At 42.8% G+C, this 18843-nt stretch overlaps 2 protein-coding genes across 7 annotated transcripts in view; one reads left to right on the top strand and one right to left on the bottom strand.

Moving 5' to 3' along the window:
- The window catches only part of vps35 (VPS35 retromer complex component), a 54294-nt gene that overhangs the window by 28638 nt on the left and 6813 nt on the right, over positions 1–18843 (top strand). For 3 of the 6 annotated variants that reach the window (XM_062989957.1, XM_062989956.1, XM_062989958.1), the window contains 6 exons: positions 1–144; positions 1675–1797; positions 3026–3205; positions 4186–4425; positions 6806–6949; positions 9868–10892. The exon at positions 1–144 is cut by the window's left edge and continues 12 nt beyond it. In XM_062989957.1, the coding sequence (XP_062846027.1) occupies positions 1–144; positions 1675–1797; positions 3026–3205; positions 4186–4425; positions 6806–6949; positions 9868–10047 (1011 nt within the window). In that variant the 3' untranslated portion in view covers positions 10048–10892. Of the gene's footprint in view, positions 145–1674; positions 1798–3025; positions 3206–4185; positions 4426–6805; positions 6950–9867; positions 10893–18843 lie in introns of those variants that run through there. The other 3 variants (XR_010007823.1, XR_010007822.1, XR_010007824.1) reach the window with 2 other exon arrangements.
- On the bottom strand, positions 12779–16392 carry hrh3 (histamine receptor H3). The gene is made up of 3 exons (XM_062989612.1): positions 16068–16392; positions 14572–14738; positions 12779–14080 (listed from the first exon to the last, which is right to left on the bottom strand). Exons 1-3 carry the CDS (start codon positions 16390–16392, stop codon positions 13166–13168), a joined length of 1407 nt encoding a protein of 468 aa, XP_062845682.1. The 3' UTR covers positions 12779–13165.

The following is an 18843-nucleotide window of genomic DNA, read 5'->3' as shown; positions in this document are numbered from 1 at the left end:
CTAAATCTGGTCTCCACACTCATCCAAGATCAACCCGATCAGCCTGCGGAGGATCCCGACCCAGAGGATTTTGCAGAGGAGCAGAGTTTAGTTGGCCGCTTCATCCACCTGCTGCACTCGGAGGATCCTGACCAGCAGTACCTGGTTTGTACCTTAAATGGACCTTAAAATAGTAATTACAGGTAATGATCACCACCGGAGGAGAAACCCTGCACTCCACACAATCATCAAGGAACACCGAAGGCACACTGTACACACTCGAGAGGGCGGCACGGTGGCTTAGTGGGTAGCACTGTCGCCTCACAGCAAGAAGGTCCCGGGTTTGATCCCCAGGTGGGGCGATCCGGGTCCTTCTGTGTGAGTTTGCATGTTCTCCTCGTGTCTGCATGGCTTTACTGGACATACAAAGACGTGCAAGTGAGGTAAATTGGAGAAACTAAATTGTCCATGACTGTGTTCGATATAACCTTGTGTAATGAGTAACTACCGTCCCTGTCATGAATGTAACCAAAATGTAAAACATGACGTTAAAATCCTAATAAACAAACAAACACACTCGAGAAGGAACAAACGAGCGCTCCGGTGCAACTCGGCCAGCTACTCAATCCACCAGTGAGTTATTACCCAAAGGCTCACCAGAGTAACAAGACAGAGGAGGAAATACACTGCTCACAAAAATTAGGGGATATTTCAAAATGAATATGAAACGATAAAAAAAAAGAAGCATTTGATTTTTTTTTTTTTTAAACAAGAACATCAGAAAAGCAAACGAAAAGTCAAAGAAATTTGTTCGATTATGCAAACCAACTTTTATTTAATTGGTGAAAATGCACTATAAAAAAGGCGAGGATCCCACAAGAACTGCTGGACAATCTGATCCTGTCCATGCCCCACTGCTGTCAGTGTGTTTTGGCAGTCTTGGGTGACCATACACCCTCTCGTCCAGTCCGACATGCTTCTGTTCACCCACACCAATATGTCACTTGCTACTCAATCGCGATAATTGAGTTCGCATCTCATTTGTATAATCGAACAACTTTCTTTGACTTGTGCTTTGCTTTTCTGATGTTCTTGTTTAATTAAAAAAAAAAAATCAAATGCTTCTTTTTTTTTTATCGTTTCATACTCATTTTGAAATATCCCCTATATATATATATATATATATATATATATATATATATATATATATATATATATATCCCAGTATAGTTCAAATAAATTCAAGTTTTTCAGGATTGTGATTTTACTAAAAAAAAAAAAATGCAGTTCATTTTCTAAAGTTAAGTGACAGATTGTGAAAATGTTCCAGAGAATAAAAATGGCATAACGTGCAGTTAATCAGACTTTTATTCGTGAACTAGGAGGATATTACCGTCTGAATATTAATAGATCAATGCATCGTGTGAGTTTCCACAGAATTCCTCCCCCACACTCAGCAAGTGACAAGTAACCTTTCCTGCGTTTCCTTTTTTCTAAGCGGGGCTGTACTGACAGCTCTCTCTAAACCAATCATTTGACCTGTTTGACAACAGAAACCCCAGAATCGTCCTAATTAGTCCTAACGAATGTGGAACATTGTGAAGCTGCAGATGAAAGCTGAGGACGTCACGCTGCTTAATAGAGATTAATCATCAACGCGCCCCACGTGCTCATCTTCAGTTTTGCCTTTTACAGATTTTAAACACAGCCAGGAAGCACTTCGGAGCCGGGGGTAATCAGAGGATCCGCTACACGCTGCCCCCGCTGGTGTTCGCCGCCTATCAGCTGGCTTTCCGCTACAAAGACAACGCTTCCTCGGTACGTCCCGCTTGTTTTGCAGGTGGACAAATCTGCAGGCTAGCGCTAAACTAAGCTTGTTTCTTAATGTGGGGTCTAGTTCATTCAGCTCTCGGATGTGTGTACGATGTGTACATGTTGCATTACCGGCTTTGTTTCCCTGCAGCCTAAAATCCGTTAATGCACCACACATCAAAAAAAGCAGCTCTGTTCCGAAGTAAAGCTCATATAACACAAACTATAAAAATAAAGAAGCGTCTGTGATGTGTGTACATCGGTCTGGGACACTGTGCTCCTTAATGCGTACAGACTGGTACTTAGGGGCTGTGATCTTTTACAGATTGGACCTAATGTGTGTGTGTGTGTGTGTGTGTGTGTGTGTGTGTGTGTGTGTGTGTGTGTGTGTGTGTGTGAGAGAGAGAGAGTGTGTGTGTGTGTGTGTTTATGTTTATCATCTGAGCTGAGGTAAATAAATCTGGACACACTTTTACTGCTGCATGGACCAAACAGCTGATCTTCAATTCAAACTGTATAATAATTTATTTAGAAATGAAGAAAAATGCACCTCAATTAAAGATGTTATATATACTAGAACTGTTTTCTGTTTTGTTATTAAATAGCAATCCGTCTAACCAGCAAACGTGAACTAGGTTTTTACATTTACTGAGAACAGTTTTTATAGCTTAAATCACCATGCGAGCACCAGCTCATCTTCTTACCAAGTAGCCTGGTAATAACAATTAAAACATAACGATCATACATGTGATAAACACTGAAATTACAGTTCCACTCCAGAAGGTTAAAGCTGAAATGCTGCAGCTTTTAAGCCCCAATCCAGCTGTGAATGTGCATTCTTTCCTCCATCCTCACCTCTGGCATCTGCCTCAGGAGACAGCAGGTATTTTTAAGTACCATTACTGAATCAAGAGGGTGTGTTTTAACCTCAAACAAAATGACCAAGTTTCAGCAAGAATAAAACACTCCAAAGGCAGAGACCGGAACAGAGCGCTGTATGAGGCAAGTCAGAAATAGCTTAAATTGGGGAAAGTGGTTTGAGAGGTTCATTTTCTTTAATGTCTTCGATTTGTCGTGATTAAAACGTGCCAACCTTGAGTCGTATTGTTCAGTAGGAGTTTGGATCCCTTGAACGTGATTCATCACTTGTACTGTGAAGGACGTTAGAAGGGATTAAAACAGGGCAGCTGGCTGGTATGTGGCACTACATTTCTCTTTGTTCTCTCGCCTGCAGGATGACAAGTGGGAGAAGAAGTGTCAGAAGATCTTCTCTTTCGCCCACCAGACCATCAGTGCGCTCATAAAGGCTGAGCTGGCCGAGCTACCCCTACGACTCTTTCTCCAGGGGGCTCTGGCAGCCGGGGAGATCGGCTACGAGAACCACGAAACCGTGGCCTACGAGTTCATGTCCCAGGTAAAATGGTTTTTGTGTTTGTGCTGGCTGTGCCGCTTAATCCGTGCACAGATTTGCACTGCTGTGCCCCCGTGAACAAAGCGAGATTCACCTTGATGTTGTGATGAACTCCAGTGGACTTCACAGAGCTCTGATTTCTGTCTTGTTCTAAACATTTTTCTAATGAATTTACATTTATTTACATTTGCAGCATTTAGCAGCAGTATATCCAAAGTGACTTGCAAATCGAGTATTTAAGAGTTAAGGCTTTGCTCAGGGACCCAACAGTGGCAGCTTAGCAGTGGTGGGACTTGAACCGGCAACCTTCTGATTACTAGTCCAGTCAGAAATACAGAAACATGAGAAATGTGTAGGACTTCTGGGAAGTAGTTCCTTTTTTTGTAGCATTTACTGTTAAAGGCCAGTAGAAAGGGAAAGAAGCTGGAGCTGGAACATCTCTGTGCAGTTCTCTCTTGATTGTAGACCAGGGGTTCTTGGTCTGTCGGTCCTGAATTCTGTAAAGTTGCTTTGAGATGATGTCTATTGTAATAAGCACTATTTAAGTAAATCTGACTTAACTATTAGACAGATAAAGACAGGTGGAGGCTTTTCTAGCAAGATTGTAAAGCAGGGAATTGGTGTTGACTAAACTGAAATAGAATAAGGGAGAAAAAATTGAACCATGTGTATTTTATAAATTTTTTTTATAAAATTTTACTTTCATTACATTTATTAATTGGCCACCAGGCAATGTCAGCACACATTTTTTTGGAACTGTCTCAGCTTCTGATTACTTGAGCCTTCCTATCTGTTACCCAGGGACTGTTACCTAAATCTTGTCTCATTAAACTGCCACATCAGTCTCCTTAATATCGTAATGGAAAGTCATTGACTCCTTCTCTCTCTCCTCCATCCTTGTTCCTCATTATATTCCTGTCTATAAGTGATATACGTGATATACGTGAGCTCCATTTCCACCATAATGTCTGTCCTTATTTTAGGCGTTCTCTCTGTACGAGGACGAGATCAGTGACTCCAAGGCCCAGCTGGCAGCCATCACACTCATCATCGGAACATTCGAGCGGATGCGCTGCTTCAGTGAGGAGAACCACGAGCCCCTGCGCACCCAGTGTGCCCTTGCTGCCTCCAAACTGCTGAAAAAGCCCGATCAGTGCCGTGCCGTCAGCATCTGTGCCCACCTCTTCTGGTCCGGGCGCAACACAGACAAGAACGGCGAGGAGGTAATTGTGATGTGTGTGTGTGTGTGTGTGAGCGCACTTACCTTGCCCTGTTTACAACATTTTAGTAACCTATCCATCACAGAGAACACTGTCCCTCTTAGGTTATTTAGGGATGGAGGCTGAACAGAGTCAGTGCACTCTCAGTGCAGGTCACAGGTCTGAATAAAATAAGGGGGCGCATCAGGAAGGGTATCAGGTGTAAAAACTGCGAAATAAGGACCTTAAATACAGGAGTAGCTGAAAAAATGAATAATAATTCATCACAAAGAACTCTTAGGTACATACATTGTTCTTATTTGGAAATTGAAAGTACAATCGAACCAAAACCCAAAGCTTAGTGAGTGCCTAAGATCCTACACACCGCTGTCTCTCACATTAAAATTACTTTATAAAAATATAAATAATATTAAACTCCTACATTACTGCAGTATTTAGGATCAGTACACACACAATCGTACCTGCAGTGCTAGAAACACTTTCTGTTGTTACTCTGGAACATGACTACACATTTAAAACAACATTTAATGTTTAGTTGTTAGAGACCTGAGAGAAAGCAGAAGGTAAAATATGAGCTAAAGACGGGTAAAATGTGAATAGAACAGTAAACGGTGAAGGAAGCTTTGGAACTGCTAGAAGGCAAAAAGAACTAAGACAAGTAAATAGGGGACTAGAGGTGTGGACCACTAGACGGTACAAAGAGATGAGAGACAGTAAGAGGTATAAGGAACTGAGGGATATTAGAAGAATCTCTATACGTGTTGGAGGTGGCATGTGGTGATCCGGCTGTCCTTGATCAGACTGGGGGCTGTGCGGATTCACAAGGGGACAAAAATCCCGAAAAGAAAAAGAATGCTAATAAAAAACATCACACACACACAATTTCCATAAGGAATAATAGAAGAGATCATTCTGAAGATGTCACTGTCACTGGAAGCCAACCTTCCGACAAGCCATTTAATCAAGGGTGTTCTCTAGAGTGGATCGGAACACAACGTCAGTGCCAAAATCTAGAGAAAAGCCTCCCCAGAGCAGCTGAGACCATGATGGCAGCAAAGAGGAACCAACTTCACACTAATGCCAATTGCTTTTGGTTTTGTTCAACTCATTTCTTGACCTAATGGATCACAAAACATTTCATGTCACATCCACATTTGCTTTCTTTTTTTTTTTACAGAAGAAAGGGTCAAAAGATTAAAGCATAAATCTCCTCCACCACAAGTAATTCTCCTAATAACGCTCTAATCTCTCAGGCTTTGCTTTGGAAGATCTCGAATCATTTACATTTTTTAATTGAAATCATTAACAGTCTTCTCCTGCCACTTGTGCCACCCTTGCTTTGGCCGAGGAGAGCTGAGGTTATCACGAGCCCCGTCCAACACGCACACAGACGCAGGTCACACCTTTTCATCTGCCAGTAGCAGAGCTGTACCGTGTACAGACATCAAAGGTCGCAACCGTACAGCGATGGTGCAGCCCGGTCGACCCACCCTGCATGGGATTCAGAGCTCAGGACCCTAGCGGTGGTGGGCTAGCACGTCATACCCCAGCGCCACCGTGCGCCCCTCATCACTGTGTTTACCATGGAGATCACCGCCAGAAACGTTCTGTTGATTTTAATTTCTTATCAGGTTAATTTAATCTACTGTCAGGTTTAATCCAGCGGGACGGATCTGCCTGATGTTGTTTGTGTGAGGGATATCAGATCAGATTAATCTGCTCCCGCTGAAGGGATCGTATTGCTACGCCTCATTTGCGTTCCTAATATTCAGGAAGGACAGTCATGCTAACACTTCACACTGATCCGTCCTGGACATTTGCTATATTTAAATGCGCTGGCGCACCGACAATTACGGTCATTATCAAAGAGGTGATTTTAACACTTTTGTCCAGTCTGAGCAAAAATAAATCATAATTTGAGTGAATGACAGTAATCAGGATAGTACAGTGTGAAAAGCACCGTCCACACATTAAGGCATTAAGATGCACACTGAGGAAAACTCGTTGCTTGTTGCTTTAGTTTTTCTGTCTCCTAACACACCAGTTGAAGACCATAATTCTTCAGCTGTATGTTCATGTAAAACATTATGGCATCCTGTGATGTAACGGTTTAAAACAGTGTTATGTAGCCATAATGCCCCGACCAAGACTTGTTTGCTTTGACTCACTGCACGACACAGTTGCATCTATAGAGATGATGCCGTTGCCCCTAACAACAGATTTAGGGGCATAAAGCCAGCATCAAGTCCCACTGTGAGACTTACTCAGTGCTAAACCTGATTAGGGCTTCCAGCAATCGATCTTCTGAGTAATGTGCTCTGACTAGACTGAAATGTTTATCACTAAAAATTGTGTGTGTGTGTGTGTGTGTGTGTGTTGGCAGATCCGTGATGGGAAGCGCGTGATGGAATGCCTCAAGAAGGCCCTGAAGATCGCCAACCAGTGCATGGATCCGTCTCTACAAGTTCAGCTCTTCATCGAGATCCTCAACCGATACGTCTGCTTCTACGAGCGTGAGAATGATGCGGTACGTTCTCATCATATCTCAGTCACCTGAAGTCTTTTCTTTTAGCTCTGTTTTTATTCTATTCATTGTTTTTACAGTCTGCTAAATAAATATTTATCAAATCGTAGGAGCGTAGGAACTGTGCTTTGATTATTTACACTTATTTACACTTATTTACACATACAAGTTGAATAATCAGGACATTACCTGGGTGGAACCTGAAGTCTAAATGCTCACCATGTCTTTTAGGGGTGTTCAGCACAGTTTAATTAGTTATAGGGGACTTATAGGGAACACTCGTCTTTTAGAATTAGATCCTGAAGCACTAACTCCCCCAATTCTAGACCGTGGGTGGACAACTCCAGTTCTGGACATCCAGAATCTTACACACTTACTAAAGCATCACTTGTACCTTTTGTCTCCGGCCGGTACCAGACCCACCACCGGGCTGATGGGGGATAAAGTCATTAGTGATAGAAAATGAACAGATGAATTGACATTCTTTGTAAGCCCGAATTTACTCGCATGAATAAATCCTTTAATCAGCGCTCTAATACGACTGCTCTCATGTCATATTAATTAGTATCTTAATGTTTTAATCAGTGTAAATAAAATTTAGCACTTTCTGCAGACAGAGAGACGAGCGAACGTCATGAACGGGAAGCTCGTGATTAAATGAAGGCAGACCTGGAGATGAATTGACTTCAGCTAAGTTTACTAATACTAGAGCTGATTATAATGAATTTAACCAAATAATCTGATCAGATTTACAATACAGCTGTAATTATCACGCAGCTTAATGATAAACAGTCATTTATCGATCTGAGGACCGCGTCCGCTCTCCTGTTTTTCGTTCGCTCCGTATTTTCCTCGTCTTGTACTTCACGCGAATGAACTCTCACAGCAGGAGCAGCTGCTCTTGAGGGGAAAATTACCTTTTGCTTTTTCTTCACCTTGTTCCATTCCAGTAAATGGATTTTTTCCCTCAAATCCGTGTTGCTTGTTTGCTCCTCAGGTGTACCTCCCTTCAGTCTGACTCTCATTACAACCACACTGCCGTAGCTCAGCGTCGAGCACCAGCCCAGTTCGCTCCCATGTAATTTAAACCCGGACTCATACACACACACACACACACACACACACACACACTTTCGATCCTCTTTTATACCAGTACATTTCTTCTCTTTAACATTTCTTATGGTGCTCGCAAGGATTTAGGGTTCGAATCCCTAGCAGTGCTACCAACCTGGCCGGGTTGTCCAACAGACACAGTTGACTTGTGTCCTCCGGCCTCTTTTTTATGTCAGGGCGATACACGATTTCCGAGGCTGGTCTGGGTGCTAGCACATTTCAGAGCCGTCGAAGGTCAGATCTTTCAGTGACTGACCCCGCATACTAAATCTGGTTAATAAAACCCAAAACATAAACTCAGCATTTACACATCAATACTTTGCACTAAAATTAAATTACATTTTTAATTGCATTTTCTGTGATATCACCGTTATGCCAGTATGCTTTTCTTATAACGTGATGATGATAATAAAGGCTGAGGAACACACACTGATAATATGAAGCAGGTCGTATCAGAAACGCTGAGGAGCAGTAATGCACCGAGATGAAAGAGCAGAGGTGCGTGTGTGCGTGTGTGTGTGTGTGTGCGTGTGTGTGTGTGTGTACACGAATTCTAGCTCTGTGATTAAATTACATATAGGAACAGCGTACTGGTGCTCGACCCTGAGTTCTACATCAGTGTGGCTGTAATGAAAGATCAGATAAATCGCACACCTGCGGTGCACACATGTAATAAGGGGATTCTGAGGGTAATAAGTAGTGCATGATGGTCCTTCTCAGACCTGACCAGCACCGCCACACTCTGATGACTGATTCCTAGAGTGTTAGATTACAGACTAAAGGAAACCAAGGCTTAGTTACAGCTCTAACTCATCAAGATACCACACACACCACATGTCCAGAAGAATGTCTCATCTCATTCCAAATCCAAGAATCCACTTTTATGGAAAAGCTCTTCATCAAAACACAACTGTGAGAATTTACTACCCATTAATGTTTATGTTGATGTTCAGGCTCACAGCTGATGTTCCAGGTCATTCTGAAGGTGTTATATAAGTTTGCGGTCACGATCAAGCGCCGGCTGTACTGTTGTTTTCTTTGGAATGTAGCACCACTGACCTTTTCAAAGCTCCTCCAATGAGATGAACTGTTTGATATGAGGCAGTAAAAGCGACTCGGCTGTTTGACCAACGCTTAACGTGACTTATTGTAGTAAAAAGCGAGTGAGGAACGTGATTAGTGGAGGAACTTATGAGCAGTAATAATGAAGAGAAGTTTAGTGCTCCTGTCTCCTTCTTTTACTACATTAAACCACGTTAAGCTTTATTTAGACTCTGGGAGAAGCTGATTCTGATTCTCACCGTTTCTCAGAAGCTGGAGCTGTAACACAAGTTTAAAAGTGAAACAGGGAGGAGAATCCAGATAAACACAGATACACGTGGAGCTGGAACCCTGGATCTGCACCTTATTCCCCTCAAAACGCATGTATTGATGAATTAAACCAAGGTTATAGCTCTAATGTTAAAGCAAAATTCATCATTCTAAAGGCTGTTCACTCACTGCTCTACCACCTAACAACCATTTAATTTGTGCTTCGATGCGTGTGGCTGTTCCCATTCGATTAAGGTCTAGGTGAACAGTTATTGAGTATGGAACTCTGTTGTGTAGTCAGCAACCAAGGACAGACTATCGTTAAGAACCATCAGGTCCAGTTCTGTAAGCTTAAGTGGCCTGCTGCTTAATGGCTTGGCTGTGACAGCTCCAGCAGCTTATGACAGCACCATGTTAGGAGTAACAGCTTTTCTGTAGGTCCCGTCCTACTCCCGGTATTTATCTAAGCAGCGTGCGATTGTTTATCTCCACCACAGGTGACCGTTCAGGTCCTGAACCAGCTCATCCAGAAGATCCGAGAGGATCTGCCCAACCTGGAGGCCAGCGAGGAGACCGAGCAGATCAACAAACACTTCCACAACACACTGGAACACCTGCGTCTGCAGAGAGAGTCGCCCGAGTCCGAAGGTCCAGCGTACGAGGGCCTAGTGCTGTAGGGGCCACACACTCATTCCTACCTACGTCTCTTTGTGTATACACCAGTAGGGAGATAGAGTACGTATATCCGCCTGGTCATTGCTCCAGGGTTTCCAGGTAAAGAAATTCCAACTAACCTCACCTGCCATCTTTGTGTTTTTCTCGATCTGTAGTTATTCAGTTCTCTCTCTCCCGCTCTCTCTCTCTCTCTCTCTCTCTCCCTCCCTCTCTCTCTCTCTCTCTCTCTCTCTCTCTCTCGATGATCTTTACCATGTGTTTAGTTTGCCGTTGCGAGTATGCAGTGTAGACGTGCATTTTCTGTTCTCATCAGGCAGTCATAAAAAAAAGATAGGGGCACATAGACGGGCTGCGGATCACACTGGAGAAATAAAAGCTTTCTGTTTGCTTCATGCATCACTGCGGAGGCTCATTACGACGCGACACGTTCGTTCTGTATCCGTCCCATGCGGCGTGATTTAGGTGTTTAAGAAGACTGCAACCATTAGTGCAACATTTTGCTCCCTAATTCTCTGCATTCTCTGGATTTATTTCCTCGTCTCTGTGGGGTTTCTTTGTTTGGTTTTGTCGACCATATGCTGGACTAAAATGATGAAATAAGTTCAGACGCTGATGCGTTGGCTTTTCCACAGAGTGCAGGCTCACGCAGACGTGCGCGGATGGAACAAGTGTCCGTGGCTCACAGTGTCTCTAAGCCCCGAGCATCGTTTCCTTTTCGACCTCATTGTTTCCCTCTTTTATTGTATGTATAATCTTATTGTAAATCAGTCGTAACAGAAAAAAAAGTATCAGAAGTATCATTGATTTCATGACATTTGCACAAATAAACAAATTATTAATCCCACAAGTCTGTGTCACATTATTCATGTCATGTTTGTTTGTTTTTTCTGTTTATTTATGCATTTTCTTATGCATTAGCGTAGCCAATCAGCCTTCCGCTGCTGAGGATCTTGATTGCGCCCCCTTCTATGCAGGCACAGTCACTCAACCCTTCTTTTTTGCTACTTTACTTCTGCACAGGCACTTTGGGCTGCTAAACAGGGTCCTTTCACAGTGTTTAAAGAAGCCACCCACCCCCTTCAGTATGTGTTAAAAATCCTGAAGGAAACTGTCCTGTCACTAGTTATCAGAAATGCTTACTGACTGAACAGCCTTAAATTCCCACAATGATTCTGAATCTTGTCTAAAGCTTCCCCAGAAAAGTAGAGCATAACTGAGCCACATGGGAGCCAACTCAGGTGGGAGCCTACTTCTGGATATCTCATGTTTTCTTTCCCTACAGACTGTTTTTTTTTTCTTGTTGTTATATATAAATCTGAAATTGTAGCACTTGTTTAACATTTTGCACTTTCACTGATTGCACCTGTACAGAATCCGTGTGCGGTTGATTGGAGGGTGTAAAGGTTAATGGGGTCGTGGATCTGTGAATAATGCAGTCGGTGCTGGAGGACAGCCGCTGTGATCCGGTGGTGGCTGCACGTTTCTCTCCTCTTAACCCTGGTTAACATTTAAAGAGTAACCCATGATTAATGATGGCTTTATGACCCCCGATTCCCTTAAATCCTCACTCGTATTTGTCTGGTTTTTGTATTTCAGGCCTGTATGATTGTGCTGTGTGATGAAGATGTAAATGACGACTTTCTGAAATCCATGTGCAAAATGCTGCTGGTTTAAACACTTTAGAATCGTTTCTTCAGGTTTAATTCCTGTTTACTGGTTATTCAGTGTTTAAATTGAGTGATACAGTCCGGCCAGTTGGATTAAATGTAGTTTTGTTTTTTATAATGTTTATTGTTTAACAGTTCTGATGAACACATGTCTTCTTTTCAGATGAGTGTGATTTGTGTTTCATGTACAGGGCCAGATTTCCTTAACGTGTCTTCATACCTTCTGAAGAAACCAGAGCAGTTAAGTCACATCTAACCACCTAATCAGTAGCTGCATTTGATGGGGTATAAAAAACAGGCTTGTTTTTTTGCATTTGCATGTATTAATTTTATTTAGATCAATTCATAATTCAAGTATAAAGTCTCCGTTCATGTTTCCAACATCGCTTGTCAGTCGACTTTTAGATCATTAGTCCTGCACTTTATCAAGGTACCCATTTATCCCCACACTGTTTAAAACAAAGTTTAAAGCATCTGAGAGCTTGTTTGCTTTGGCGCCCTAGAAATTCATGAAGTCCCTGAAGTCTCTAGAAGAACTTCTAGAAGTATTGAACTCAGCATCGATTCCTGATAGAATCTCTTCAAGCTGTGATTGGCCGATGTTTAACAAGATCTCTTTGAGGTGCAAATAACCTTTCAGAGCATCAAAGCATGTACATTTTTAGAGAGTCTTAAAATCCTAAGAGTTAAGCTGCTGGCTACTCGACCACGCTGAATAAACGATCCTCTTGGCCTTCGCATACGAGTTGCCGGATCTGAAAGTCTTTATGACGGGTGACCGTGTAACCTTGAATTGTTTGACTCATACATTTCTGGGTATGGATGCTGCGTGGGTGTCTGTTGCCATGGCAACTGTGCTGCTCTTTGTGATGTGCTGGTGACTCTTCGTTGTATATAGGGGGTTGAACAAAAATGGAATCACTATCTAATAAATTAGGAAACCGCTCATGAGGGTTTTACTTTCATGCAACAAAACAGATTTTAAAACGGATTTCACTCGTGCTTGTACTTCTGACCAGTTAAAAGTCCCATTCTAATCTTCTATCCATTTGAAAGTGAGAACATATTCTCCAAGTATGTTTGTTGTTTATTTGTGATATATACACATAGCCCTAAAGAATCGCATCTGTGTCCACTGTTGCATCAGTTTATTATAGTCTGTTGGTTATGGTCTGTTGTCTTGTTGGTTGTTCTTCATCGGTGTAATTTGATAAACTACATAATGCCAAACATTTAGAAATATCAAGGAACAAACTACAGTGTAAAAGGTTACAAAAACATGTTTTAGGTGCACAAAAAAAACAGGATGGACATGAATACAGGTTCACTTCATTCAGTACTACAGTTTGTACAAATCCAGCAGTCGAACGAAACTAAACATACTGACACAAACATTGTCTGCACGAGTCTCAGTCCATGGCAGAACAAATAAGCCCTTGTGTTTCTAGACGCATCAGTACTTTTGGTCCATGTACTGGGGCTGGATTTTAATTTTGCTCGGACACAGCAGTTTACTGAAAGCCCTCCTGAAGCTGGTGTGGCAGAGAGGATAAAGAACGGGATTGATGGAGGAATTAATCCACAGGAGCCAGAACGAGATCTCGTACAGATAGTGCTGCACGCACTGGCCGTGACACGCGGCCCGGATGATCATGAGGAGGGTATACGGCGCCCAGCACAAACCGAACACGCACACGATCACAGCAAGAGACTTGGCCACCTTTTTGTCCCTGGAGAGTCGAAAGCGGCTGGCTAGACTCGATGAAACATCCGCTGGATTTCTGTGCGATGGATCTCCGGCGCCGTCGAAGGGCGTCTCGTTCACGACCATGTCTCCAACCTGCAGAGGAGGAAGGTCTTGTATTGCACTTATTCTCCGTTTTAAAGTCCGTCCGGGGTTCTCCGACTCGGTTCCTGAGATGGTTCCGTTCGATAAGCGACAACAAGGAGATCTGGAATGCATGTGCTCCTCGACGTGGCTGGGTTCGGCCGGCCGGACGAAAAACACACGCTGGACGTCACCTGCACAGAACGGCTTGGCGTCCCCGGCCCTGCTGTTCCTGATGTTCACGCAGGTAGATCGTTCCTCCCTAAGCACACACCGGTTGCGGATGTTAATGTAGATGCTGAGGTTAAAGTAAGTGACGCTGATGAAGGGGGTGAAGAATTCGACAGTGGAGGCGGTCATCAGGAAGTACCAGTTGAAGTAGAACTCGGCATAGCACTCACCGTGAGGCACCACGCTCTTGCCAGCAATGTGCTCCCAGCTAATGATGGCCGGACCGTACAGCAGGAAAGCAGCCAGCCAGACACACAGCATCTTTAACACCGCTTCACGTGTCACGCCCTTCTGACATCGGTAGCTCACCTGGAACAAAAACCACATGAACTTGAGCCCCATGAAAAAGAGTTCCCCAGTCCCCTCCCCAGCTGAGTCTCACCCTAGGTAGGGTAACCTGGGTATCTACCTGGAAGCGAGAAGAAACCTGGCATGTGCATCTTCACTTAATTCTGTTTTTGCACTTTTCTTCCTAATCTAGTCTTATCCAAATCCCCACTTAAAACCTCCTCTGCTGTTTCAGACTCTAACCATGGAGAGCTGCAATGGCAGCAGCAATGAGGAAACCCCTTTTACTATATCCTCCTCAGACACAGCCAATCATGTCTGTATGGTCGCCTGGCCAGTGGACAGCACAGTTGAGATTTGAGCTCAAAAGCTCAAGATGTTTAAGCTAGATAAATGTTCTTGGAGCATGGCACAGAACTGTTCTGTGTTCTATTTTCCACCTGGAATTCCACACAGTAATTTAAACGATGTGCAGCTAAAGGCATAAATAGATGCCGCATCAGCTCACTTACCGCTCTTGTGACGGACAGAAAACGGTCGAAGCTGATGAGCACGATGTTGAAGACGGAGGCTGTGCAGAGCATGTAGTCCACCACCAACCAGAGTTTACACAGACCCCTGCCAAGCCTCCATTCACCCGTCAGCACATAGGGAATGTACACCGGGATACAGAAACCACCTGCAGACGTACACATCACGGATCTAATCACTACACACATCTCGATTCTTTACCATACTTTCTTTACATTTTATGATAAAAAATGTGTGGATATTCCTTCTTATTATGAAGTTCAGGTGTTTCAGCAACACCCATTTCTAACTGGTGTATAAAATAAATCATTTAGAACTACAAAGCATTGAAAGCATTTTGGTCATATAGTGCATATTAACAGAAGCATATTTGTTTGGAAATGGATTAAAAATGTGTTCTTATAACTGCTGCAGATACGACCTCTGCTGACCGAATGAAAGACGGGGAATAATGGGAATCGCCATGACTCCGTGCACCATACAGATCTCCATATGAACCCGCTTTATGCAGGTGAAAAGAAGTGGTTGCCTAATGAACATGTGTTACACGGGGCATCTTAGTTATGGCTCTCTTCGGTCAGGAGTAGTAGGTCAGCACTGGTAGAGGTGAAATACAAACCGGGTATTTGGATACGACCAGATTTGGAGCAAAATTGAGGGGGAACAGCATTGCTTTACTCTGATGGCTTTAGATACTTTCATGATTCTGTATTTTTTTGGTCTGGCAGCATCTGCTGGTAAAGTGATAAAATGCAATTGGGCATGCAGTTCTTATAACCACAAACCTGGAGCTTTAGATGAGAAAATACCTCCACAGACAAATCTATAACTGAGTTAACAGTGATTTATTCTGTGTTATTTTTGCCTGTGCCTTGTGTGTTTTAGGTAGTTCGATTTCCTTCCATCTTTTAAAAACATGCAGAAGGTGGACTGAACACTTGTCTGTTTCAGGGTGTTTGTCTTCGTGGCTCCGCGCTAATTAAATAAATAAATACGGTGTTTAATTTAACACTAAGGTATATTCTAATGTATTGATTATTTAGATTGTTTGTGTTCTTGTGTATGTCTTTTTACTTGCTGTAAGAAAGCTTTTCACTTTTATTATTATTTTGCATTTTCTGCCTGTGCCTGCGTGTTTGAGGTACTTCTGTTTCCTTCCATCTCTTTAGAACATGCAGAAGGTGGACTGAACACTAGTCTGTTTCAGGGTGTGTGTCTTCGTGGATGCATACAAGAACATTACAATATATAAATGCCTTTAAGTTTATTAACATGTTGATGTATATGGGGGGGTTTAGGCTAATTTCTGTTTAATATTGTGATTATATTGTGTTGACAGATTGAACATTTTTTGTTAGTATTTAATAAGAAACATTATTAGAAAGTAAAAAGCCTTTTATGGTCTTTACGTAGAAATAATTTTACCAGGAGGTTATTATTACTATTATTATTATAAATTATTATAAATTTTACTCACCGACCAGGAAGTCCGCGATGGCCAGGTTGAGGAAGAAAAAGTTGCCCTGGGTGCGTAAACTTTTCTCCACCACGAAGGCCAGAATAACGAGCGCGTTCCCGAGCACGGTGGCGAAAACCATGAGCGTCATGAGCGCGGTCACGAGCACCGCCGCGCTCTGGGAGAACTGACCGTAGGACTGTGCGCGCCGCCGCGGATCCAGCGGGTCCAGGGTGCCGTTGTTGTCTCTGTCGGGCGCGGACAGGTTAGAGAGCAGCACCGCGGCTGGGGACCCGGGAGTGGGCAGAGCCACACTGAGACCCACCGCCAGTACCGGGGACTGCATGCTCACCTCACCCGACCCGCTGTGTGGACGCTCATTAACGGCAGGAACAGAAGTGAAGCGCGCCGGTGAGAGCGGGACTTTATACCGGAGCAGCGAGGCGCACTGAGCGCTGATTGGTTCCGCCGCTCTCTGATACTAATCCCCCCACCAACATCACGATCACCCAACTCACATCCCACAGTCTAACACCGAACATCTGATTTATTGAGAGTCAGAAACCATGTACAGAAATGAGGTTTTAATAAGCACGGGGACTGAGGTGTGGGACAAGGGCTAAAGAAATCCCCCAATTTTACCCCATCACGTGAAATAATCTGGGGGTCGGTATACACAGGTCCGAGGGAGGGTCGTTCTGCTTTCTAAAAAATGGTGACAAGTAATATTTTTATACCACTTGAGCAATAATTTTTGGTTTATTTTGGGTGAACCTTGGGTAAAGTTTTTTTTTTTTCCTGGGACCCTGGGTTTCGGTTTTCTTCCAATGTGCAAGGTATTCCAGAAGGTGGATTAGTTATGCTTATATTGCTTTAGCTTTAAGTGAATATGTGATGTTCTGGAGACATTATCTTTATAACTGTTTACTGTGGGGTTAAGCATGTTGTTTGCATGTTGATTATCCGGTTTTCTCTCACTGTACAAGACTTTCCACTAGGTGGATTGGTTTCACTAAAATTGCCCTAGGTTTAAGAGAGCGATTAGATTAAATGAATGGGTGAGGAATGTTCATAATAATTATTATAACGATAATAAAACAATCATAAATAAAAATGGTTAGCAATCATAGTGTCCTTGTTAAAAGTAGTTTGTTGGATCTTATAATTGTTTAGTAATGGTGTTATAAATGATAATTACAATCTGTTAGTTATATTTATGGGTAGGCAAAGCTGTCGCCTTCGATTCTCCGGGTCCTTTCTGTGTGAAGTTTGCATGTTCTCCCTGTATCTGCGTGGTTTTTTTTCCAGATGCTCCAGTTTCCTCTCACAAGTCCAAACACTTGCAGTCAGGTTAACTGGAGCTGCTAAACTTGCTTTTTAAGAAACGTCTGTGGGTATAATTATGTTGCTAAATGCTTTATATTAATTCTGCACAGACGGACAGCATGTGAAGACCATCACTGCTCAGCCAATGAAACCATGGCAACTACCAGTACATCCATGAAGGCCTGCTGACAACCAGCATATCCAGTTAGGTGATGTGAGGGTTACAACCAGTGGAAATGTGAACGTAAGCTTCATCTCATAAGGTTTTCTGCCCTGCTTTTCTTCATGTTGCATTTATAAGACTATTGATTTGTTGATGAACTGAATAATATAATATGTAAGATTATGTTTTAATATAAATGCAGATGTATGCGTTCAGTGTGGCTGGAAACCACGGTGCACATGGTTTTAGTGTCAGTGACAAAAGGCTGCAGCTACAGTCTACTCCAGAGAGGGACGAGCGAATCGGTGCAGATCGGTGTGTTTGTCAAGTCTCATAAGGATCATCTGGGAACGGACTGTCGGCTGTAACAAGGTGCAGACACTCTCCGTCCACTTCATTGCTTTTCTGCGGTGGAGACCAACTATCACGTCTGAATCGGCCTCGAACCATACGGAGCACGAGTGCCGCTTTTATCCTTTAATCTGAAAGATCAAATGTCAGTTCTGAGACGAGGGAACGAGCATTCAGGCGAACAGACTACGCTTTGTGTTTTAAAACTTCACACTGTCTCTAGAGTTCTGAGCATTTGTCTGATTGCTCGCGCTAATGAAATACAGCGAGTTAATGAAATGTGCTTCTCTTTGAGTTTAAGATAAAGGAATGGCAGAATTTAATTATTATATGAGCTCTTACAGACAGTACAAATCACTTCACCTGGACAAAAATGTCAAAAAGAAAGAATAGTTTTAAAAGAGCAGAAAGTCAAAAGTGGTCACAACATGCCCACAGCTGTGGCAACCTATAATGACTCTCACTGGTGCAAGAGGAGGACACAGAACCTGCAGTACCCAGGAAAGACAATAAACCTCACAAATGGTGCTACTACAAATGGTGCTACTTGATTTGCAATTTGCACAATTTATAATTGCACACATAATGTCTATAACTGCACCTTTTTAGGCTTACCCACCCCTTTAGTTTTTGTTCTGTGTTAGATGTCTTATTCTTTTATATTATATATTATTTTTATATCTTATAACACTGCAATTTCCCTTCGGGGATCAGTAAAGTAATCAATCAATCATTTGTTTCATTCATATTGCAAGTAGGTCATGCCTACCTGAGTCACCAGTGAGTCAAAGCATTGAGACCATCCATCGGTAATTCCTATTTCATAACAATGGTGCATGTAGGGGTGAGGGATCTATTACATTTTGGGCTGATGGTGGTTCCTCATAGTTTACGCATTGCCAAAGAGACCAAACTGTTATTGAAGACGGACTGGTCTGATGAATCCCTTCTCTTCAG

The sequence above is a fragment of the Trichomycterus rosablanca genome, chromosome 27, assembly GCF_030014385.1.
Source record: "Trichomycterus rosablanca isolate fTriRos1 chromosome 27, fTriRos1.hap1, whole genome shotgun sequence".
NCBI classification, from domain to species: domain Eukaryota; kingdom Metazoa; phylum Chordata; class Actinopteri; order Siluriformes; family Trichomycteridae; genus Trichomycterus; species Trichomycterus rosablanca.
Note: the sequence above shows the minus strand (reverse complement) of the source record. Positions and strands in the feature narration are given on the sequence as shown.